Below are 25,565 nucleotides of genomic sequence, written 5' to 3'. Positions count from 1 at the left end.
GAAGCTTCTCTCTGAAGTCATTTTTATATTTCTAGACTCTTTAGTGTCTAGAGTAATAATATATTTTTTAAATATTAGAGAATGCACACAAGTGAGCTTTCTCTGTACCAGGCATTGTTGTTAGTTATGTGTATTAATTCATTTAATCCTCATAAAGCCTTGTCAGGTGGGCACTATTATTGTCCTCATTTTATGGGTGAGGAAACAGGTATGGTGGGGTAAAGAGCTTACTCAATTTTATGTCGTAAGTGGTGGAGCTAGGATTCAAATGCAGGCAGTTTTGCTCCAAAGAAGATACATCGCTCCTCTGGGTAATCTACTATACCAAAAGTCAGCAAACTTTTTCCATAAAGGGTCAGATGGTAAATACTTTAGACTTTACAGGCTATATGATCTCTGTTGCAACTTTTCAACTCTGCAGATATAGTTCAAAGGTAGCTACAAGCAGTACAGAAATGAATGTGTGTGGTTGTGTGCCAATGAAACTTTATTTGTGGACACTGAAATTTGAGTTTTATGTAATTTTCACATGCCAAAAAATATTATTCTTGATTCTTTTTTGTTACTATTTAAAAATGTAAAAGCCATTCTCAGCTCACAGGCCTTACAAGAAGAGGCTGGCTTTGCCTACTCATACTATCCTGTTTTGCTTTTTTTTTTTTCTCTGCGTGCATGTGTGTGTGTGCGCGCGCACACGTGTGTGTGTGCGAGAGAGAGATAGGTTAAGATAAAGTCCATTTATTTATTTATTTCATTCATGAAAAAAATAGATCAGGCATCAGACTGAATTCTGAGGTTACCAGGGGTGGACAGGAACAAAAACTTCCTAGATCCTCTTGTCATTCTGTTTACTTAATAGACTTTGATGTTCTCCCTCTTCTCATGCCTGCTTTTAAAAATTTGTCTTTATTTCCTGTCTAGTGTGTGTACCAGGCATGTTTACACTATTTCATTTAACTTCATAGCCTGTGGTATTATCTCAGTTTTATAGTTTAGAGAAGTATAAAATCGAAGAGCCTAAATAGCTTGCCAGTTACAGCCAGGTGAGTGGTGGAGCCTAGATTTAAATGCAGATTTGTCTTCTCTACTGCCTTTTCTCTGCTCCTAAAAATGTGTGAAACCATGATAAAATGTTCGCGACCCTGTCCAAGGTGAATCTGTTTGTCTTACTTCTTGAATGCATGTTTATTTTCACTTCCATTTTCCCTGACTCTAGCTTTCGAAGATGTTACCCCAGTATGATAGAAATGTTATGATTTTTCTTAGTTTCCCAATCAAGGAAGCTAAAAATAAATACAGAGCTAGTCAGCAGTGTAACTCGTGGAAAGATACTCTGATGCATGGGATTAAGAGTGGAGGAAGAAACCAGTGTCCTTTCCTGATGCCCTCTACAGTCTCTCAGTCTTGAAAGAAAATGGACTTATATCCCCAGGATGCTCTGAGAAGGAAATGGGTCCCGTATGGTCTTGGTGGCTATCCATGATCCATAGTTGGTCTTGACTAGACTTTTAAGATCATTCTTTTGTGGATAGTTGTGTATAGTTGCGTATACTTATTTGTGTATAGTTTTAGATAAGGAAGTGGACTGATTTATTCATAGTGACAGTTTAACCTCCCCTTCTCTGACTCCTTATGGGCTCCCAAGAAGCCTACTATCCTTTCCCCCATCACAGTGGAAAATCCCAATTATAGATTATGTTTCCTGTTAGAAAATGGGAACACTCAAGTAGGCTGAGATAAAATAAGATCTGGGGCTGAAAGCAGATGTCCTTTAGGTTTAACTACTGGTTTCCTTGTAATTCCCCACTATTTTATTATAGCGGGGTCTTTATTTAATGTAACATTTAATATTCTGTAACATAGATATGTCATTTCTGTAGCACATAACATAAATACCTTTAACTTGAAAATTGCTTGAGTTTATCATGGGAGAATCTGTTGGGATGTTTACACAAAATGTAATTAGGTGTCCATGAAGATAACATTATAGACCCTTCAGTTTAACTTCTCAGGATAATCCTATTAGAAACACCAGTGTACCTACTTTATACTTAAGGGTCCCAGGAAATGGCATCCTCTTTGGTAGTTGTTTTAATTATCTCTTTGTCACCCTGATAGTGAGGCAGGCATTCCTGCCCTAGGGTTATGGGGATGACCAAACACATGACACTGGACAGATGAGATTGACAGCAGTTTATAAGTCACATATGCTCATAGCCTGGGGGAGGAGGACACAGCATGCCACACAGGCCCATACCAGGGTTGTACTTGGTGGATTGAACTGCCAAGGACTGTGGGGGCAGTCTCTGTAATTTCAAGAGGATAGAGTGACCCTGCTTTCCGTGGGAGGGTGTGATGGGCTAGTTTGAATAATTCTACCCATTGGCAAGGAACTATGGTATTATCCTCTACTCAGGGCTAAGCCAGAACTGTCCCTGAAGTGGAGAAGGTAGTTTGGCTAGAGCACCTTATTTGAGAGAGCAGAGTGGGAAGGGCAACTTGTAGGTAGAACATTAGAAGCCCTCTTGATTTTCTGAAGATGTCAAGGCAGAACACAGTATTAGGCCTTATACCATATTGGTTTCATATTGGGTCACAATCAAGAGCATAGCATGGGCAGAGGGAATGGTCATATTTTCCAGAAGTCTTACCACCTTTTCAATGGCCATTAGGATTATGATGAAAAGATATTAGCAGAAGTAATATGGTATTTACAACTGACACAAAACACATGGTCACCCTGTTAGAGAAGGTAGTCAGAAGGTGAACTCTTTCTTTTCACTTACCAACCAGTCTTACTTCCCTGGCCCAGCTCTCCCATTAAGTTTCCTACTCTAGTGTTTGAATCTGGTAAAACCAAGGAGAGGGATTGAGTTTGGATCCCCAGTTCCCATCAGGGATGGATGATTATTTCTTCTGCCTTGGCTGCTTGCCAGCCTTGTTAGCAGTAGGAACCTCTCTCGAACTTGGTGGACTGTCTAACTTCTCATCACATAGAAATGCCCCCCACCAGATCACCCTCTAAATCACTTCCAGGCCTTTGTACACACCATTTCCTCTCCAGTCCTCTCCCATTTAGGTTGCCTTTGCTCCTCCTTTCATTTACTGAAGTCTGTTCTCCCAAATGCCCACACCTCAAGTCTCTGTTTCTGCCCCAGCCTGCATGGGGTACTTATTTTTCTGGCTCTGTAGCCCTCAGTATCTGTGCACTGACTTTAATATTTAGCACGCACTAACTTTTAGTTCTGTTTTTAGAAAATAGCCCCTGCCTTTAATCCTAATAACTATAGTTATTTCAGTTCCTTCTGCCTTTATCTATTTAGGAAAGTCACTCAGGTATATAGAGAAGCATCCAGTAGAATTTACAGTTTGAACATTATCTATTTCTATTAGATTATCTTCATCCAGCCCTTAAAATAGTATAGTGTATGACACATAAAAGGCCCTCAATAAATATTTATTGAAATGAATAGCATAGCACTTTTATATATTTTAAATATTATAAACATATATATGTGAAAACGTGTCTGTGTATAAATATATCTACATTAATATGTGTGTGTCTAAATATGAAGCACCTTCATGTAGTCAAGCTAAACATTATTTTTAGTGGCCTTTATTTGGTCTGGTACTAATGAGTTATATAATAAGGAGATAAAGGGAAGCAATGATGTTGGCTCAACCGTAACTTTATTTAAATTTTTGAAATTTTTCAACAAAATAAACACCATCTTTGCTATGACAAAACTAGATTGGGAACCTGCTATATTTTATTTGGAGGCAATTCTAAGCTCAATAGAATGCTTTTCTATTTTTATTAAAACAGATTTCTGTCCACATTTCTTGAAGAACATTTTAAGGAATCATTCCTCAAACCCTTCCAAATTCTAAGAAAGCAAAATTGCTGTTAATTAAATGTTTGCTGTTTATTTTAGCTAATGCTTGTGTCAGGAGACTTTTATAACAATTTCTCTCTAGCTAGAAACAGCTCAGGCTTGAAACAGATTCCTCTCGGCTAAGCTAGAGGGGCAAGAGTATCTGTTGGACTCTAATCAGCCTCCTGTGTCATTAAGATTGGGCCAGAACCCTGGAGGGCATGATCCTTACTTACAGGCCAGAAGTTCTCACAGCCCCAGAAGGAGCACTGTGGGAGATGCCTAATAATACGGTGCCGTTCACTGTCACTTAATTGGCAAGTTGTGGGGTTACTCTGTGGCCCCTGCAGACTATTGAAGAATCAGTCTCTCTAACAGCCTCTTTTTCTTTTTTCTTTCTTTCCCTCCCCCTCCTTCCTTCCTCCTTTCTTTCCTATCTTACTTATCCTCCCTCCCTCCAGTCCCTCCATCCGTCCGTCTTTTTTAAATATTCTCATCACCCTAGGAAGGAATAAGCTACCCCTAAAGAGCTGATGCTCTTAACCATCTCTTATAAAACTATATAAACTTTCTGGTTCTATGGTGGTGTGTGTGTGAGTGTGTGGGTGTGTGTGTGAGTGTGTGTGTGTGTGTGTGTGAACTGTCTTTGATAAAGTAATAATACCATTAATGAAAATGTTCTTAAAAAGCACCAAAGGGTAAATTATAGTCTCTTTCTTACCTCAGACTTTAGTCCCAGAGGCAGTCATTGTTATCAGTTTCTTCTGAATCTTTCCAGAGCTATCTACCAGCGTATTTTTGTGAGTTTTTTTGTATGTATACATTTATATATATATACATACACGTATACATTTATATGTGGGTATGTATATGTGTTCTTTAATGAATGCACACTGCTCTGTGCCTTGATTTCTTTTTAACCAAGCAATATTTCTTGGAGAACAATCTATATCCTTGCATGTAAATCTACCTCAGTTTTTAAATAGCTGTTTATTAATTCAATGTATGGATTTGCCCCTACTTGTCTAATTAGTCTCTTATTTGGCCATTGAAATGGAAATCTTTTCAAACTGCTTTTTTTTTTTTGGTAGTTACACCTTAATAACTCTAAACTACTTACATAAAAGGGATATAAATATCTGGGTAGGTTCTCTTCTACTCTAAGGAATTTTGAATTGTTTGTTTCGTAACCCATTTACAGAGTGTCCTGCAAGACTGTATTTTAAGTAGCAGCCTCAGAGTACTGAGCCTGATTTTGCTTTTGGTCAGTGAAGTACAGCTTTAAGAATCCTAGTAGTAAGTGCATTTCTGGGGAAGGAGGTTTTTTTAAGGGTAGAGGTTGCCCCAGGAAAAGGAAGCAGACCAGTTTTTTCAGGGTCCATCCCTGACAGAGTTACCCAACGCCAGTTTTCAAGCAGTCTTCCAGTTTACATTACAGGGAACCTGGATATTTTTCTGTGGTTTCTTTTTCTGAAGTCACAGAACCCTGGCTTGCTAGTTTTAAAGGCTTGGTTATTAACACTCTAAAATTCATGAACCAAAGAATAAAAACACTAATTGCATGTATTTTACATTGCAAGTCTCTTTTTTATTTTTACCGTGGGGGAGGGGTAACAAACTCCTGCTATGGTATCCCTTGTTTTCATGATTTTATTTATTCGTATTCCGTGGTTATTCATCAAAACATTTAACTCAAAATAGTTAATACACTCATCCATATGTTCAATTACAGACTTTTAAATGGAAATCAAGATAATAAAATCATTACTTTAAAAAATAAAAGAGTTTGCCCTAAACTTTTGGTAGTCTCAAAAGAAGATTAAAAATTAATGTATATTAAGAAGCTAATGTAGATACCTTTCTTGGTGGTGGGGGGGAGGAAGGATTTCTGCTATTATACTGTAAGAAGAACATCAGCCATCCACTGCTTTACATATTATTGATGCATCAGTGCTTTTTCTAGTAGAAGTGGTTAGTAATGGAGACCCGTCAGATGGTCTGGTTTACCTCTCAGCACGGAGGGGTCACACTTGTTGAACCTGATATTTGTTCAGGTCAGATAAGTTTGCTTCGGTCTCTGTTATCTCTTATTTTTTATGTTTTCTCACCCTGGCTCTGCACATCCTTAAAATAATTGTGCAAGATCCTGTGTTTGGAAAACCTCAAAACATGATACGAATAAATGGATCTTGTTTATTAGAGGATGAAAATGGCTGCATATGGCTATTTCACAAGTTGTGCTTTGTTTCTTAGGAGAAGTAGAGAGAGAACTTATTCATTTTAGGGGTAGTTCCCAGGAAAATGTGTGAGTGGGGGATGGAGAAAATTCTACGGTTATTGTGTAATTAAGAAGAAGAACTAAAAACGAGAATAAGAATGGGTTTTAAATTGTTTTTTTGTTGATTTGATTTGTGGTTTCAACCTAACCCTGAAATATGCAATTCCATAAGGGGATGGAAATAACAGAGTAAAAAGTTTTTTGATGAAACTAAATAGATACAGTTTTCTGGTGAAAATTATGAAACAGATTTATATAATTGGCATATTATAATATATAACATTAAAATTTCTTTGCTAATTTTTCCATGTAATGTTCATCCTTGAAGTTCTTAATAGTAGTTTTTTCCATTCAATCTGTGATAAATATGAAAGCAGCCAAAGGAAACACATAATCACTAAGTCATAATGAGATAGCATTTGAAAAAGAATTATAACAACATCCTGAGGACGAGCAGGTTTTGTTCAGTTTGGGCCAGGAGTGGAAAGAAGAGGAAGAGAAAGATCACAGAAGTTCATATTTACATGTTGTGACTTGGAAATGAGAAACTTCTGAAGGTGAGGGTCTTAGAATAAACTTCTTTGAGTTCGGGAGGAATTACATACTACATTCTTTGTTTAAGGGGTTCAGAATAAAATCACAGGCAAGAATGGAAAAAGAAACCGGATTTGACAGGATTCAGTGCTTTGAAAGTGTTCTTCAGTTAACGCTACTTCTCTTCCTCTCTCTGTCATTCCCGTCCTTTTCTCTTCCCCTTGCTGGAATTGTTAATTTAATGAAGGTTCACAGAATCTTTTGTTGGTAATGCCCGGCTCAGCATTGTGCAGGTTTTATGCTCCTGAAAAATCTTAGGGTAAAGGGATTCAATAAGTATTTTTTAAAAAACAATTCCTTCTAAAAGAGAGATCACCCTTGATGTGACATCTTACCTGATAGAGAAATATGATGTACTCCCAGTAGAAGATGTACTGTCTCTATATAGAAAATAACATAAAAAGGAAGTAATTTTTAAAAATTTTATAACATTAACTAATCATCTTTATTCCAATGTATTTGAAAAAAAAAATTTTTTTTTTAGACTCCTTCCAGAAGCAAATCTGACCTAGAAAAGATGGCCTGGGGACATAGTCTTGACTCTGTTCTGTTTGTTGTTGCAGCTTACTTCCCTCTTACTATGATCATCAGATGATGATATAACTAGGCAGGAAAGTGTGGAGGAAACACTATGTCCTGTTCCTTTAACCCCAGCGCAGACAGTGTTAGGACATTATCTTCCTGATGATGGGAAGGAAATGTAAGGAATAGAAGAGCCCCGAACTCAATGACTGACATTGGTAGAGAACCCATATTTCATTATTAGAAATCTAAAATTACCTAGATGGATTTGAAAGCTGTTAACAATATGTGGGAAAATAGATTAATCAAACAATTTTTTCTAATCATGTGGAGATGAAATATAAATGTGGGTACTAGATGCCATCTTTCCTGATTTCGCCACTAAACTCATTATCTTTCTTTTAAAATCAGTTTCTTTGTTAACATTTCTGTTTCAGTCAATATCACCCTCATTTTACTAGTGACTGTTCATGAAACCTCGAAGGAAGACATGAGTTTTTTACCATCTCTTTATCCTAGCCCTGATAGTTTTTCTTCCTTTTACATCTAACCCTTCCTCCCAATTCCTGATGTAGTCACCCTGGTTCAGGCTGCCTGCATTATTGAAATTACCTCCTGGATCTCCTTCTACTTCTTCTGTCACCGTGCCCATTCCCCAGTGTATCCCCCCAGTTAATTCATTGGCATTGCGTTACAAGATTAATCTTCCTAAAACCCCACTTTGCTCACTTTCCTCCCTCCTAAGCTTCAGAAATCATAATGGTCTCTACTATTCACCATTCAGGTGTGTGGGAAACTTCTTTAACTTCAATTTAAGCTTCGAGATCATCAAGGGGAGCTCACTGATGCTAATAAACAGGGTTGTTTCCCCACCTTCTCTGGTTAGGTCTGGGGTGTGGGGCAGGGACTGGGCATACAAATTTTGATTGACTGAAGAGATGCCAGTCTCTTCCCAATGGGCATACAAATTTTGATTGACTGAAGAGATGCCAGTCTCTTCCCTATTGGCATTAACGAGAAGTATGATAGTGACATCCAGCTTAGAAGTCTATTAAGGAAATCTTAGGAGTCTGTTGGAAGATTTGAATCTACTTGTTGAAGGCCTACAGGATGAACATAAACTTTTTAGCCGTTTTTCATGCCCCTTGACAGCCTGGCACCTGTCTTCTTCTCCGAGCTTGTTTTCCATTAATTATAGGAGACTCCTGCTGTAGCCACAGTGTTATTTTGTGTTTTGAATACAAACAATGCCACTTCCAAACCATTTATTATAATGCTTAGGATTCCCTTCTCTTTTAAACTCTACACTATTTTCAGTATTCCCCCCAAACATTTTTTTGTGATCACCACTACTTTAAATACGTACCATCTGAACATCTCCTAAAATTTAACACCCATTGCTTTTAATATCATTTTTGTTTAGTAAAAAATTATCGAGGGCCTATCATGTCAAGCAGTATACTGGGGATTCAAGTGGAAACACTATTTCCTTTTCCTTGGGAGTTCACATTTTAATGAAAGAAACAAATTTACCCCGAGTGCAGTCAATTGAGGTTGTATAGGATACAGAAGAGACAAGCAAATTTGAGCTAAGGAGGGTGGACAGGTAAGGTTTTCCATAGGAAACCAATTATCAGAACTAAAATCTCCCAGTGTCTTATGGCAGTATGTTTTGATCCATGTCATTTTAATATTTAAAGCTCTCTTTTTTTTTTTCTTGTTCTTAAATGTTAACTTTTATAAACATATCTCTAATGGATATGGTGACCAATTGGTTACTGTCTTCTTAGTAATAGCTTTCCAAATGTTGGACCAATAAACTCCTCTCAGCTTCCCTTTTAGAAACTGAATTTCCTCACAGGTGCCATAGCCCTATTAGTGATTATTCAAAAGTTTTATACCGTTGAGTCCAAAAGATAGGCTGATCTAAAAAAAAACCCAAATTACTAGGACTTTGTTAGAACCAGATTCTTTTGCAGTGGGGTGGGGTAGGGTCTGAGGTTTCTTATTTCTGAGAAGCTCCCTGGTGGTGTTGAAGCTTTTGTAGTTTGAAAGTGTTTTGAGTGACAGAGTTTTAGAGGATGTAAGGAGACAAAGAATTAAGACAAAAACAAGTGAAGATATGTGTTTCTTCTACTTACATTAATCCTATAGTCTGTACATCCTGTTAAACTCTCATTTACTCTTGATCTAATTAATTAATCTAAACCAGCTAATTACCCAGCTGTGTTGGGGTCACCTCCCTACACCCAGAGTGAATCTTGCCAGTGATCTGTCTAGAAAGCTTCCACTCTTCACCCTCACCCCTCTCCGAGGAGTGAGTCTCCTCCATGTCATGGGGAACTATGATAAGGTGTACACCCACCTAACTGAGACTGTGATATGATTCCCTGAGGCCCTCTAGCCACTGAGTAATAGGAAACCCCATCTTTGGCAGAGGGAAGTGTTCTTTTTGGCATTCTGCCTTCATCCAACTGGTTTGTTTAACAGTTGGGCTCCAGGAATGGCATCTGAGGCAAGTCTGTATCCTACAGGAACTGGCAGAAAATTCATCTTTAGCTTTTAAGATTCCTGTTTGAAATTCTCATAACTTGTAGGAAACTTAGCCATTGAGTGACCTGCCCATGACCTGCTAAAGAAGCCTGCCAGAGTGGAATTCAACTGTCTTTTTTGCCTGAGTGTTTCCCCTGATGATTTTCTGTGGATTTTTTACTGACTTTTGTTCTGCAGATATTCTTGTAGACTGCAGACAGGAAAGCAGTTGCTACGGGCACTTTGTTCCTGAGTCTTTACAACTAAAGCTAGAAAGTATTATTTCTGTCTTCTTCCTGGGGAACTTTGCTATGGAATTCCCCCCACAGATTGGATTGCAACAACGACAATTAGATTTAAGAGATCTGTCTCAGTACAAAATGGGAAATGTTGATGATGTCAGGCTGGCAAAGAGGAGTTGGTAAATGACCTGATACAGTGGTTTTTAAATTTTAGCATGTATCCCTGTACCCTCAAGAGTTTCTGATTTAGCAGGTCTGGAGCAGAGCCCGAGAATTTGTAACATCCTCTTTCCTTCCCTTGTCTTGTGATGTGGTTATATAAAAGGCCATTGGTTATAACCAGGGAGGCAGGCACACATTCACAATAGCATATGCATTTTTTATTGTGTTGGCCATCATTACCTCCCAATCCTTGTAGATTTGTTAGCTGAAAAACAAAACAAAACAAAACAAAACACCAAGACCCAAGGAAGCAGCACCTCTTCTAATGTTCCTATGCAGACAGTGCCCTTCTGTGGTAACCCAGCTCACATCCTGTGAAGCTTCTTGGTTTGTCCTAGTAGACACCTGATCTTCTAGACTGAAGCTGTATTGAAGCATAGGATGGGGCAGCTGGGAAACTTGCTTTTCACCCACTTTCTTATCAAGAAAATACATGTTTTTCAAGATGATTATTTTAAGCTTGAAATGCATTTGGGTTTTTGAAAGCTGAGGTGGGGAAAGGGAAGGGGAAGTTTGATTGATCTGGCTATTTTCTATCTTTCTAAATCCCTTAGATACACCTTGCTTACATCACATGAATAACACGGTTGATTTTGTATGTTTTCTGTAGTATTCCTTGTTTTTAAAGGTGGCTAATGGTATACTTTTTATTGAAGCAGTTCTGGAGCATCCCAGGAGGGCCACAGTGATCTGGACCTTGGCCTTGGTGACCTTCCTTCAGATGAGGAGGAAGTCGTCAACAGTTCTGATGAAGATGATGTTAGCTCTGATTCTAGTAAAGGGGAGCCTGACCTGCTGGGAGATAAACAGGTAGATGTTGGTATTTAATTGTTTTTACTTCTGTGTGTGTTGGTCTCTCATGACACACAGAGTTAATATTTATTAGCGTGAGACACACAAAATCCCCCTAGTTTTTTAAAAACTTACAAAACATTTTTTAAATTTAAATTTAATTCCTGATTCAATGTAGTGCCTAAGGTGTTATATTTCTAAGCACATATCACTTAGTGATTATTCAGTAATTTTTGAGGATTTATTTTTGGTAATGTCCATTGGTTTTCTTTTTAATAATAAAAATCCCTCTTAGGATTGTTCCTTTTACTGCTAGTGATTCTACTTGAAAGAAACGAATTCCATGCATTTCAGACTCTAACAAATCTTTTTAGGGATTGAAAAAAGATTGCTGTTAATTGCACATCAGGATTTCCTTTGAAATAATCTGTTATGTGTGCATTTTCAGAATACATGAAACAAGATTGATCATGTGTTAATAATTAGTTAAGATGCGTCACAGGTGCATAGGGTTTATTATATTATTTCTCTAGATTGCCGTGAATGTCTGTTTCATTTTAAATCATATTTATTTGAATAAAGACATAATTATAGCAAAAAAGTAGTATATCATCAGTATTCCCAGAATGTGTTGGAATATTGCAGCAACATGGAATTTGAAAGGACCCACATATTCATAAGCACGTCAAGCCATGGAGAAAATCTGTGTCACCTAACTCCTATGCCATAACTTACCAATATGTTATGCTTTCCGTTCAATATATTTTCGCTTCCTTTAAATTCATTTTCAGCCTTAAATAAATGGAACGTGTTGTGTAATTTTCTAGATTTAAATCCCAACTCTACCACCGATGATCTGGGTATTCTTGGGCAAAATATTTAACCTCTTTAGGCTAAGGAATCCCATTTTATGAAGAAGAGAACAGTACTTACCACATATAATTGTGAATACTAAGTGATTTGATATATGTAAAGTCTTAGACACTATCTAGTACCTGGTAAGAACTCAGTAATTATTTGTTTATGTATTTCTTGCAAGACAATTTCTCTGCTGTAAAGTATTGAATCATGAGTTGGGAGTAACCACAGAAATTAGCCTTAGAGCTGGTGAGTTTGTAAGACGCCTAAAATAGATGAATAACTGTTCTTAATCCTCATAGCGCCCCTCGGCAGTCTGGGATTTATTTTGACTATCAGTAATTCCTCCTGTGTTTTATTGGTATATGTCTTGCTTTACTTTAAAAACTCATTTTCTTTATTGCTTCTTGTAGATGTAGATTCTACAAATATTTCTGGAATACCCACTAGGTCCCAGGTAGTGTCGGTATGTATTAGACATAAAGCAGAGCTCATAGTCACTGCTATTGAAGAGTTTACATACTAATGGGGAAAGAGCGGCCATAAAGGCATAAACAGTAAGAACTTCAGAGTATTTCTTGCTATGAAGGGCAGAAAACAGAGTGATATGCTAGAAACTGAAGAGGCTACTTAGGATAAAAGCCTTTAAGAAAGCATTATTTAACTGAGATGCAGATGAACTGGCAGGAATTAAAGCCTGCAGAGAGTTTGGGGAAGAGCCTTTAAATGGCCTTCCTCTCTAAAGACCATAATTAAATCAACCTTTACTCTCTTTAATAAACTGCAAGTTCTTTCTTTTCCTAGCAAATACTGTTTTTTATAATTTTGTTTGTTTCTCTTACTCAAATCCTTTCCATTTTCTCCCCATGCTGCTTAAAGTATGATGAACAAAATTGGTTTCTACATTCTACTAGGGATCTCACCAACACATGGTATAAAAGAAAGATTAATCTCTAACCTCTTTGTGTTATGCCATCTTACAAACAGATCCTGTCATAACACTGCCTGGTTGACTCATTCGTTTTGTGGTCATTGGAGACTTTAGGGTTCCTTCTTCTGTATTCATGCCTGCCTGTCCTTTTCCTTCCAGTATTTATATTATTGCTTTTTTGTCTTTAGTTACACCATGTTGCAATATCTGTTAAACTTGAGCAATTTACTTAACTTAGTGTGCCTTGGTTTTTTCATCTGTAAAAAGATGGAGTAGGGTGGACACTTGTCCTTATTTTCTGACACTTCCTAATGATTAAATGATTACATACTGTTTAAAATAGTATCTGACACAAAATGAATGCTCAGTAGATTTTAGCTATTATTATTGGCTTATATGAACAGAAGGAAGCAAAAAAAGTATCTGAATGCAATCTTTATACAAACAAATAAATGTATATTTATTTTGCATATTTACCAAATAAATATATATTGTTTTAAGTTTACCTTTCTTATTTTTGATGAATAAATCTGAAACATGTTTACATGAAAGGCAGTTCTATTAGAAACACATGTAATTTGGCATCCTAAGACCCCTGGTTCAGTCCTAGCTCTGCCATTTACCAGCTGTATGACCTTGGTCAAATTATTTTTAAAAGTCAGTTTATTTACACCATTCTCATTTCACAATGGATTTCAGATGACAACAGAAAGAAATTATGTAATACAAAAAGTCAAAATATATAGTTAAAGAAATCAAGATGTTAATAAATAGTATTGGAATCACTGGATATCCCCATGCAAAAGAATGAAGTTAGACCCCTTCCTTTCGCCATACATGAAAACTAACTTAAAATGGATCATAGACCTGAATGTAAGAGCTGAAAGTATAAAACTCTTAGAAGAAAATATGGGAATAACCCTTTATGACCTTAGGTTAGGCAAAGTCTTCTTAGCTAAAACAACAAAAGTAGAAGTGATAAGAGGAAAAATAGATAAATTGGACTTCATCAAAGTTAGAAACTTTGGTGTTGCACACAGTACCATCAAGAAAATGAAAAGACAACCCAGAGAATAAAAGAAAATATTAGCAAATATCTCTGGTAAAGGACTTACATACAGAACATATAAACTCTTACAACTGAACAATAAAAAAATAAGTGAACCAATTTTAAAATATCTTCGGAGATATTTCTCCAAAGATATACAAATGGCCATAATAAGATGCCCGACGTCCTTATCCATCGGGAAAATGCAAAGTGAACTACCACTTCACACCTACTAGGACGATTGTAAAATCAAAAAGATGGACAATAACAAATGTTGATGAGGATGTGGAGAAATCAGAACCCTTATACATTGCTGGTAAGAATGCAAAACGGTGCAGCCACTTTGGAAAACAGTCTAGCAGTTCCTTAAAAGATTAAATATACACTTACCGTATAACCCAGCAGTTCTACTCCTGAGTATATACCCGTGAGAAATGAAAACATATGTCCATGTAAGAATTTGTACATGAATGTTCATAGTGGCATTATTCATGATAGCCCAAAAGTGGAAAGAACTCAAGTGCCCATCAACTGATAAATGGAATATTACTCAGCAATAAAAAAAAATGTGCCTATACGTGCTACAACATGGATGAACCTTAAAAATAGGCTAAGTGAAAGAAGTCAGTCACAAAAGATTACATTTTATGTAATTCCATTTATATGAAATGTCCAGAATAGGTATATCCATAGGGACAGAAAATAGCTTAGTGATTGCCAGAGGCTATTTAAAAATGACATCTATTCATTCTGCTTCATTGTGGTTGGAATATTCACTGCTGTTCAACTTTTTTGTATATTGATTTCTCTGCCTCTTTTTAAATTTTCTTAAAACAGCTCATATGATATATGTCATCATGAAGAGAGGGGTGAACCTGAGAACTTTGTCCTTTAGAGGTTAGTCATGGAGTCAGCTCTGTTTTGGCATGACTAAACGATAGAGATATTTCTCAGGCAGGTCTGGTTGTTAAGTTTTTGCTTTTTAATGGAACTCGAGTAGCACAGCAGAGGCCTTTAAAAAATTCTATTAAATTCTATTAAAAAGTAACAAATTTCACCGAACTTTATTTGCAGTGAACAAATGCAAAAAGAGAACACAGTTCAGAACTTACGAAGCTGGCCTATTATCAAGAAATTGGAACATAAAACTGGGTTTCAGATTAAAGGTTCTGTTTTGGAATTTGTTTGACTTATTTTATGACCTTGACAAAGTAATTTCATTTGTGACTCATGTTTCAACCTCCACAGCAGTGTACTTCCTGGAGATGCCCGTTATTTCACAGGCAATGTGCTTTGAAATGCAATCTAACTTAAGTGAGGACTTTCGTTAACTGAAAAGTTGAGATGCCAAATATGGCCTCTCTTGAGGTTTTACAGTGGGGTGTATTTCTCCATCATCGTTTGACTTGGGTAAAAATCAGCGTTTTTCTTACAAGTTGTAGATAAGATAGAGCTCTTTATTTTCTTTTGTTTTTTTTTAGCTATCTTTGACCTTGTTTACTTTGAAAATGATTGTAATCCATTGAACCACTTTCTAATAATTACTTTTTGTTTTAGCTCTATAGTTTTCCTAGTTTAAAAGGTAAAATAGACAATAGAATACATGGACTTCTAGAATTTTAGAATTACAAAAGGCCTTAGTCGTGTAGTACAAATTCTTATTTTTTACATGATGAAATATATATAATGAGCTTTTAGTTGTTTGAATTTACATTTTCATGTTACTCAACCACATACTCAAAAGCAATGTGCTCCGCTCTTAGATTCTGAGAATGTGGTAGCTGCCCTGGTACACATTTGTTTATTCATACATATTAATTGCACAGTGGACCAGGCACTGTGCTATGCACAGAAGGATACAAGAATGAATAAGATCACAGACTAGAGGTAATTCAGACGTGTCAGCAAATAAACACAGTTCTCTGAGTTCAGTCCTATAAATACCATACGAATAAGCAAATCTTGCATTTTGGGAATGGTGGGGAGAAAATATCAAGTCAGCCTTCATAAAAGAGACGTCTTTTGAGTGCTGTCATAAAGGATGGGTTTGAATATAACAGGCAGAAATCTTTAGAGGGGGAGATGACGAAGCAGGAAGGAAAGGTATAATGGAACGGACATGTAAGGGCAGAGCATACTTGGAGTTGCAGGGTAGTTTCAGTTTGGCCAGAGTTGAGAGAACACAGTGTGGAGGAGTAGGAATGAGACTAGTGAATATAACTAGACACATTGTGGAATGTCTTATATGCATGGTAAAGGAAAGTTTTGTCTTCATTGCCCATAGGTGATAGAGATACAGTGGGATAAATCCAGAGCCAAGGAAACCACTGAGGTTATTGTAATAGTGTAGGCAAGAAATAAGGAGGCAGTATTGAGGGAGAGGAAAGGATCAATTAAGCTTTAAAGAAATATTCAGAAGGACAAATAGACAGGGTTCGATGACTCAGTTGTGATGGTAGAAGGTGGAGGAGTCTAGGTGTCTGGCTTTGATGAGTGAGAATTTAGAGTATCTAGCATGCATGTACTTGAAGCTTGTTTAAAGAGTGACTGAAGGTCATCTAATGCTTTATTTTTTGTGAATCTTTTCCTGAATGACCACTACTTGATTATGCTCTTTCTCTCTTTCAAGATGTCAGTACATTTCATAGTTGTTCTTATAAATACTTATTTGGATATTTGGTTTACTCCCATTATTCGCTTCTTGAAAGCTAGGGCTATTTCTTATTTATCTTTAATTCTCTGTTCTAACACCCACTTTCATGCCCCATCTCAGACTTATAGAATCAGAATTTCCAAGTTACCCAGGAATCTGAAATTTAAGAGCTACCCAGTGGTTTAAATGATCAGTAATGTTTTCAAATTCAGCTGTAGAACAATGAATCAGCTGAGTGGAGCTGTTGTCTCCTCTTAAACTTGCTATCGAATATTGGAGTAAAGATGGTCCTGACTCCTTCTTCTTGGAAATGATCTCAGAATAACAAAGAGGATAAGAAATACAAATTCTGCCTTTAGCGGTATGAAGAGACAGCTAAAACCCCAAATCACAATATATGAGTAAGGGCTACCATTCCCACCAGCAATGTATAAAATGTTCCAGTTTCTACAAATCTTCACAACACTGGCTTTTATCTGATTTTTCATTATAGCCTTTGTGTGTGTGTGAGGTTCTGTCTCAGTGTGTTCTTAATTTGCATTTCCCTGATGACTAATTATATTGAGCATCTTTTCATACACTTACTGGCTTTTGTTCTATCTTTAGTGAAATGTCTATTCATATTCATGTCTTTTACCCATTTTTAACTGGATTGTATTATAGGAATTATTTCTGTATTCTGGATACAGAATCATGATTTGCAAATATTTCTTCTCTGCCTGTGGCTTTTATTTTCATTTTCTTTATGGTGTCTTTTGAAACAAGAGTTTTAAATTTATGAAGTTCACTTTGTCTTTTTTTTTTTTTTTTTTAATAGATCATACTTTTGGTGTTGTATCTAAGAACTGTCAGCCTAAGCCAAGGTCATAAGGATTTTCTTCTGTTTTTTTTTCCTACGAGTTTTATCATTTTACCTCTATGAATGATTTCTAGTCAGTTGTTCTAAAGGGTATCAGATAGATTATTAATTCACCTTTTTGCTTGTGGATATCTAATTGATCCAGCAATTTTCAGTCATTTGTTGAAAAAAACTATCCTTTCTCCCATTGAATTGCTTTGACAACTTCATCAAAAATTCATTGACCATAAGTTTAAGGGGTGTACTTCTCTCAATTTTTTCCCATTGATCTGCATGTCTGTCTTCATGCCAGTACCCACCATTCCCCACCCCACCCCAAAATTTACAATCTCAGGTTCTAGAAAAGAAACACATACTTTGTAGTCACCAACCCTAATGCTGACTCTGAATCTCTGCCACCCTGTGTCTCACTGACTTGCTATACCATATCTGAGATTTAAGATCTGAGATATTCGGTTTTTAAATCTTAGGATTTTAAAGTTGAAAGTTCAGCAGTCATTTTACAGATAAGGTATGTCCGCCCCACCATAGCTGTTCTTCTAAATATTCTTGTCCCCTGCTATAACAGAAGCATGATATCTGCCTGAGGATAACATTTATTGCCTTTGAGTCACTCTGCACAAATCTCTGTAACCCAGGCCCTTGCAGAGCAACGTCTTGAGGAAGAAAAAAAAAAAAAGGTTCAGAGTAGAGACAGAACAAAGAAAGAGTGAGAAAAAGAAGAAAGGAAATAAAGGGTAGATGCCAAAAGTGAAGTATGCCTACTTGAAATTTTTGTATAGAGCTGGTACACATTTTAGGCGACTCTACTAAAATGCTTCAGCATCTGTAGTGTGCCTAAGTTTCTTTATAGCCACTGCTAAAACTACCTCTTGACCTTTAAGGGAAAATGGAGAATGCACATTCAAACCTTCAGTTCTTTCAAGGGTTTAGATTCATTTTTAATGCATTTTTTTGACTTGCTAATTTTAAAAATATATATTGTATTTTACAAATATTAAACTTTCTAGCTACAGGTATTATAGAGAAACCTATTATAATAGTTAGAAAAGCATTGATTTGCTAAAATAGTTTTCAAAGTAAAAGTTGTCTGTGTATGTGTACGTGTACACAGTCATGGTTGTTAGTGAATGTGTGAGACTCGATCTGTAAGAGCAGGATGTGCTTTAAGACTGCTTCTTGAGGAATGTTAGCTATGTGTAGTTTAAAAGGTGGGTGAATGGAGTTGAGTATCTTGTGCTTCATCTTGCTCAGTTGAGCAACACTTACCCAACCTGCTAATCGCAATTATTCAACAAACTGTCTGAGTAAAGAGGGGTAATAATGGGGATAGAGGTCGAAGTCATCTATCTAATTGTCCCTTTAAATGTAGAGTTTGAGAGCTAAGGTTAAGTAACGAGGCAAAATATTCTAGTCTAATTAGACTGGACTGTTACACACTGTGAATTAATCAATTGATCTTTAAAGATTATAGCCTACTTTGAATATTTTTTGCATAACCTTTCTGTTGAACGGTTTAAGATTTCTTGAAGTAAATTCTGTAGTGAAATAAGAAAACATAGAAGGGACAAATATACACTGTAAGATCAGTGCTTACTCCTGGAGAAGGAGGGAGCTTTCATGTTATATGTGATGATTTGTTTCGCAAAAAAGTTTAAACTGAATATTGCAGATCGTTTGGATTTGTTAAATCTTGAAGAGAGGGTAAGGGAGATATATGTGGGTATATCTTTAGCAGTGAATGTCTGTGAGGGTATGATTACCGGCAAATATTGAAGAGAGATTCAGGGTGTATTAGAAATATTTCTAAGTTAGATATTGGGAAATATGGCTTCTCTTCCCAACTCTAATAATCACCTTCGAATCTTGGAAAATCCTTGGTTTAAGTGGGTTGTCTTTGGGATTCTGCTCTTGGTCCAATTCTCACTTTATATATTCCTTGCATTTGACTTCATTCACTTCTATGACTTCAACTACCATTTTATGGTCCAGTGGTTTTCGATATAGTAAAAAATGAATCTAAAAATAAAGGTCTCCGTTGTATTTACTATAACTGACTGACTTGTTATAAGCATATAAGTGATTGTAATAAAAAATATAAATTTTAACATATTTATAAAACCTTGAGGAATCTGCTCTATTTACTCACGTGACTGTCACTAATGCTTTAAGTAAGTTAATAAAAGAGTTCTCATGTATGTATAGAACATCAGCAGACATTCTTTAAAAAAATCATTAAAATGTAATTTTTAGAAGAGCTTCATTCATCGTTAAACGGCATCTGTTTTATGCCTTGGTTCTGACACTGAAATTATGGAAGCAGGTAAAAACGTTTTTTTTTTTTCCCAAATAAGGAACTAATATAGTCCTTTGACCATCACAGTGATGCCTGAGTAAACAAATGTGCTAGGATGATCCATGATTTCAATTTAGAAAAGAAGACTACCATTATTATTTTTTTTAAATAATGAGAAGTCGCTACCATTATTTTTTTCCTGTATCTGACTATTGGACTGTCATGGTCACTTTTTATTCTTACCGTGATATTACCTTGTTTAACTGCACTCTGGGCAGCACAAAAAAACAAAACAAAACAAAACGGGTCCTGGTATTGACAACGCTGGCATGAATGTGGAGAGGCCTGTCCTTCTAAAACCCGATCTGACATTTCTTCAACGGAAGCATCAGCACATTTTCCTTTTAATGGCAACCGTCCTAATTTTCATTTTAGGTGTAATTTTTAAAATGTGGTATTGCTTGTTCCTTGTTTTCTCTCTTTTGCCTCTCATTGTGGAACTGTGGTGTACAGGTCTTTCACTAGAATAGAAGTGGAGAGAAGCATTTCCTTTTTTCTAATGCCCTAGAGTCAAAGCCAGATCTTACCAGTTTTTAAATGAAAACAGCAATTTCTAAATCCTTAAATATTGAGACCTCATTTCTAATCACCTTTTTTTTTTTTTTTCCAGAAGTATACATTTTGTTCTCTTGGCTAGAGTATTTAATATACACACAAAGCAGTACATGTTTAAGGAATTTCATTTCAATAAAGCTGCCTCGACTATAAGAGCATTATTTCTAAAAGGGGTTTGGAGTAAACTGAAGAGAGCCTGTGGCCAAAGTGTCTGCAATGTGTTTGGTATAGACTGTGAAAAAGCCCTTTTCAGACTGCACTTAAGTTGTCTGACTTGGAGTGGTTCTACTCAGAGTGAAATTCTCTTACGCATTCCTATTGGATATTCACTAATCTCACATTACTGTGTGCAACCTAAGAACTCATGTTCAGGTGATATCCGTAGGGGTCATTTCTCTTGCAGAATATGACTTTTCAGTTTTGAACCACTGAGGTTCAAAACTTGGTGCTCCACCAAGGATCGGGGCTTCTCAGAGAAGTGCATCAGTCCAACGCTAATGATGGTAGAGGCTTACTGATTACTCTCAGCTTCCCCTGTATCATGGTTTAATAACTGCATCTAATTCTATTTGTCATTTGAGATGTTGTATAGTATGAAATGTGTTCTAATCAGGAACTTGTAAATATCAAAGATTGAATTTACATCTGACTAGCTCAGAGCTGATCTTCATTATCCTTTATAAGTTCATGCTTTCTTAATGCATTCTTATCCACAGGATGAAGATACTGGAATAAAAAGTAAAGTCCATTATATTGCCAAGGAGATCATGAGCTCAGAGAAAGTGTAGGTATCTAGTTTATAATTCAGAAGACTAGTTGTTTCCCCATTGGCTCATTTAAAACATTTCTTTCATTGCTGTTTTTTTACAGGTTTGTGGATGTGTTAAAACTTTTGCATATTGTAAGTATTTGCTAGTATTTTCTTGAAATCTAAGACTGTCCTCTTTTACATCTTTCCCTATCCTCCCAAATTTTCAACATAATACTTAAGTTAACATGTATATACATGTATGTGCTTTCTAATACAGGGTTATATTTTTAAATTCACACATGTGAATATAGAGTTTTCTAAAATGTATATATCTCATGTATGTGTAGTATACCCAGATGATTTCTGAAAAATAGGGAGCCTTTATATCTATCTGTATCTTCAAACTTCCTATTTTCATAATAAAGAGTTTTTAAAGTGATAATATTTCTTTTTAGGCATTTGTAGAAGTCTGCTATCGGTAGAATTTTACACTAGTAATGAATAAAGCATATCATGAACAGGTTCTGTTTTTTTCTATCTGAATAAGTTCCCAGAAAGACACTCAAAATAGGCATTTTTACAACTAACTTTTTACAGTTCTCTTTTTGATTTTCATAATTGTCAACTAGAACAAACCTGTTGGGAAACAATTATATATGTGTCTGGCTGCATGTTCATTTTTCTCATGCACTCCTTTGTACCTGCAAGTTTTTACAAGTTTCATTATGCACTGGTTGTTAAAGTTTTAGTATTACCTTTCCATTGTCTTTTAGCAAGATATTAAGACTTAACAAAAGAAAGGAATAAGGTAGAGGAAACAATAAAAAATATTGAAGTGAAAATTTACTTAGTTGGTGTGATTATTCACATCATCTTAAACTTAATTGCTAGGTTCACAGAATACACCCATTTAGGTCTCTGCAAAGAGTATCATTTTCAGTTTTCCTTTTAATATGTACATATGAACATTAAAACTGAGTTTCACTTAAGGGTGATTCACATTCACCAGATGATTCCCTTGTATTCGATGCTTGCTACAACAGAAACATGGAGGCCTAATTCCTGTGTGAAAAATCTCTAGCTTTGGAAGCATTTTCTAAAATAATTTTTAACAATTCTAATTTGTTTTGTGAAATTCTTTCCCCATGAATAGTTTCTCACATAACTCTTGACTAAGTTCTCTTGTAATTTATTTAGAAAATTGTAATACAATATTTGGTTACCCAAACAAATTTGTAACGCTTCAAGCCTATTGTCATTTCAAATAGATAACAATAAGCTTGATAAATAAATGTCTTTTCAAAATATATACCATGTACATTTGCCTCTATGCCCGGAACCTCTCTAATGTAAAAGCAGTCATAGGGGGAACAGAAAAAGCTAAACTGCTGTTTTCTGGAAAACTCAGAATATACCTCTAGGATGAGGAAATTGTATATATTTGACATATTTGCTGATAGACATGTCTAATAGAAATAGTACCTCTCCAAGGAAATTTTAAGCATCTATAAGTTAATTGGTAAGCTCTATTGTTAATAGATGCAAAAAAAAAAAAAAAAAAAGCTATGGAGTCAAAAAGACTTGAGTTTAAACTTCATCGCACCATTTCAGCAAATCTTGCATGGAACAGGTATTGAGGGTTCCACTGTGAACAACACAGACCCCCTGGCCTCATGGTGCTTACAGTCTAGTGTAGTGCTTCTCACTAGATTTTATGATTTCCCATCCATGGTGGACCAGAACTTTTGTAAAATGCAATAAAAATGCCATGGTCATATAAAATTGATATAAAAGTTTTTGTTCCCTTATTCTCACTTTTTGACTAATCTCTTTGCAGACCAATAATAATTTGTGGACCATACTTTGAGAAGCATTGGCTTAGTAGATTCTTTTTCTTATAAGCTATGTAAATTTTAGAAAATTGTTTAATCTTTTGAGTCTAGCTTCCCTCATTTATAAAATTAGGATAAAAATACCCATCTCTCAGGTTGTGAGGAATAGGGTATGTGAAAAGTCTAGTATTACACATGTTATACAGTAGATTATCAAATTGCCTTTCCATTACCCTCTTCTTCTCTATCTTCCCTTTTAAAACATCAACAAATGAGAAGCATTCATTCTATTACCAGGCAGTTGACTTTTCATTTTTTTCTAATGACTTTTTTTTTCTGTAATAAAATTTCATTTTAATGAAGGAAATTCTGATTCTGGTAGGCAGAGAAGCACTTAAAAGCTTTACCAGTTATTTGATTATTTAAAAATAGATGTCCTATTCTTACCTCTATATTTTTGGAACAAATCATAAGCACTATAAGAATGGATAATCAGATCAAAGTATTACCCATATCATCTCATATCCAATCTGATGGCCTTGGGTTCTTCCCATAGAGTGAGTCATTCATAACTCACCTTGACTTCTACATTTCAAAACCTCCTAAGCCTTTAATGTAGGAGGATCATCTGCCAACCTGATGTAAGTGTCCTGTCTGGTTTGTACAAATGTTAACTCAGCAGAGCCCAACTCTAATGAGCATCTTAACAACAGGGCATTAACCAGGTGTGAGCCATTACTAGGAGGGGCTTGGTATCAGGATAGTGTGGATTAAGCCAAAAGAGTCTCTTGCTTCACTCTCTAACACCCTGACCATGGTATTTAAACTCATATTTACCTAAAGTGCCCCACAAAGGTAGCACATAGATCATTTTAATCCTGAACACTGCTGCTATATGATTTCATCTAAGTGAATTATTTTCTGTCTTAGATGATAGAATATGACTGCTTTAAACTAAATAAACAACACCCCTTAGGTAATCCAATGGGTATTTTTTGGAAATCAATTAGCTATCCGGGTGGCTTGGGAGAAATGATTGTTTCAGTTATACGTAATTTCCTATGAATAGTGTTCCATATTAGAGACCCTATAGTAGTAGCATTAGTAGGTCTTTCTGTGATGACAAAAATGTTCATTATCTGCCCTGTCCAATATGGTAGCCATATTTTTAAAAAATTAATATATCACTGTAGCTTACAATACTTCTTTGTTTAGCATTTGGTAAAGAACTAGGTGAAATAGCTCATAAAAACTTTTAAATCTAAACTAATGAATCTTATTTAAGTTATTATACTGAGAGGAAATAGACTTGGGTAAGAAGACACACAATTTAAAATATACTTAAGATTCTAAGAGCCAGTGTACTCAGTTGATGGCTTTGATTCTTCTGCCTGATGTTTGTGAGAAAAAATTGGTTCTGCAGAGGCAGTGGCAAGACTTTACCCTTAGTATTTTATGAGGTACATACTCTGTAGTATCTACCATGAGCTCCTGGATTTTGAATTAGACTTTTTTAAAAAAGGTCCAATGCGCACATTGTCTCTACGTCAATGCCCTAATGAGTCCAAAGAGAAAGGAGGTTCCTAAATGATCAGAGACTTGGAGGTCTTTTGGACAAAGATGGATTGGTTAAGTAACAGTTAAGTGGTACTAATAAAGAAGCATCTTTGTTCCACTAATTTCTTAAGGTTGGAGTATACATTACCTTGAAAAGTTGATAGGCTCTCAATAAAATACGTAGGGTTAGAGGCAGATCTTCTTGGATATCCAGATGTGTGTTAGAATGTATCTTTTAGTTTTTTTAAAAATGTATTATAAAAAAAATAAAAGGCTTCCTTATAGAAGCTTCCAGTTTTTCCCATCTTAAAATCTTGTGAACCTTTTAATTATCATTTATTCTTTCGTTGTAAAGATCCTCCTCAAGCATCGATTGATATGGCTACCAAACTTTCACTGTTGAGCAGCAGCTTCTTGTGAGAACTATCCCTCACTGAATGAAGTTTATTGTTAAAAGCACCTTTGTCTTGCTGCTATGTTTGTTTTCCCCACTTTGGTTTGGTATTTCCTTCACTTTATAGGCCTCTACTTCAGAGCTCACTTTCCAGCCTTCCAGGGACCTGTGGATTTTAAATGATATTCATGTGATCATGTAAATTAACCAGATCTTTCATGAAATAAATGGCCTTCTATTGAGCACTTTCTATGTGCTTTTCAACATGCTAACTTTGTTACATAAATTATCTATTTTAATCCCCATAACAACTCTATCAAATAGATGTTATTTCTATTTTTTAAATGATGAAAGTAAGCTAACTGCCAAAAGTAACCCACTACTAGTTGGCAAAGCCATACTTTGGTCTGTCTGAGCCCTTACACATAGTGGATTGTTCAGAAATTGATTAAAAATTGTTTCTTGAAATCTCACCATGCTATAGGGTGTAATATATCTCCGTATATTAGCCAGTTTTCAGAATTCTTTCATTTGACCTAGGAAACCAGGGAAATTCTAGTTTTTTGTCTTCTAAAGATGAGAATAAAGGTGGATATTGATTACTTAGGATATATTATGATTATTTGTTAATGTCGTTAAGGAGGTTGGAGACAAGATAAAGGGTTGGTTTCAGTCATGTTTTATACAGTTTTGGATTCATGATTATCCACAGTA

The 25,565-nt window shown here is 35.8% G+C and overlaps 1 protein-coding gene across 2 annotated transcripts in view; it reads left to right on the top strand.

The window, feature by feature from the left end:
* The window catches only part of FGD6 (FYVE, RhoGEF and PH domain containing 6), a 95,886-nt gene that overhangs the window by 22,767 nt on the left and 47,554 nt on the right, over positions 1-25,565 (top strand). The window contains exons 3-5 of one of the 2 annotated variants that reach the window (XM_011365904.2): positions 10,925-11,075; positions 21,034-21,101; positions 21,188-21,218. In XM_011365904.2, the coding sequence (XP_011364206.1) occupies positions 10,925-11,075; positions 21,034-21,101; positions 21,188-21,218 (250 nt within the window). Of the gene's footprint in view, positions 1-10,921; positions 11,076-21,033; positions 21,102-21,187; positions 21,219-25,565 lie in introns of both variants that reach the window. The other variant, XM_023533967.1, reaches the window with a different exon arrangement.

Source organism: Pteropus vampyrus, unplaced genomic scaffold (genome assembly GCF_000151845.1).
Source record: "Pteropus vampyrus isolate Shadow unplaced genomic scaffold, Pvam_2.0 Scaffold116, whole genome shotgun sequence".
Lineage (NCBI taxonomy): Eukaryota > Metazoa > Chordata > Mammalia > Chiroptera > Pteropodidae > Pteropus > Pteropus vampyrus.
The sequence above is the reverse complement of the archived record's forward strand: the minus strand, read 5'-3'. Positions and strand labels throughout refer to the sequence as shown.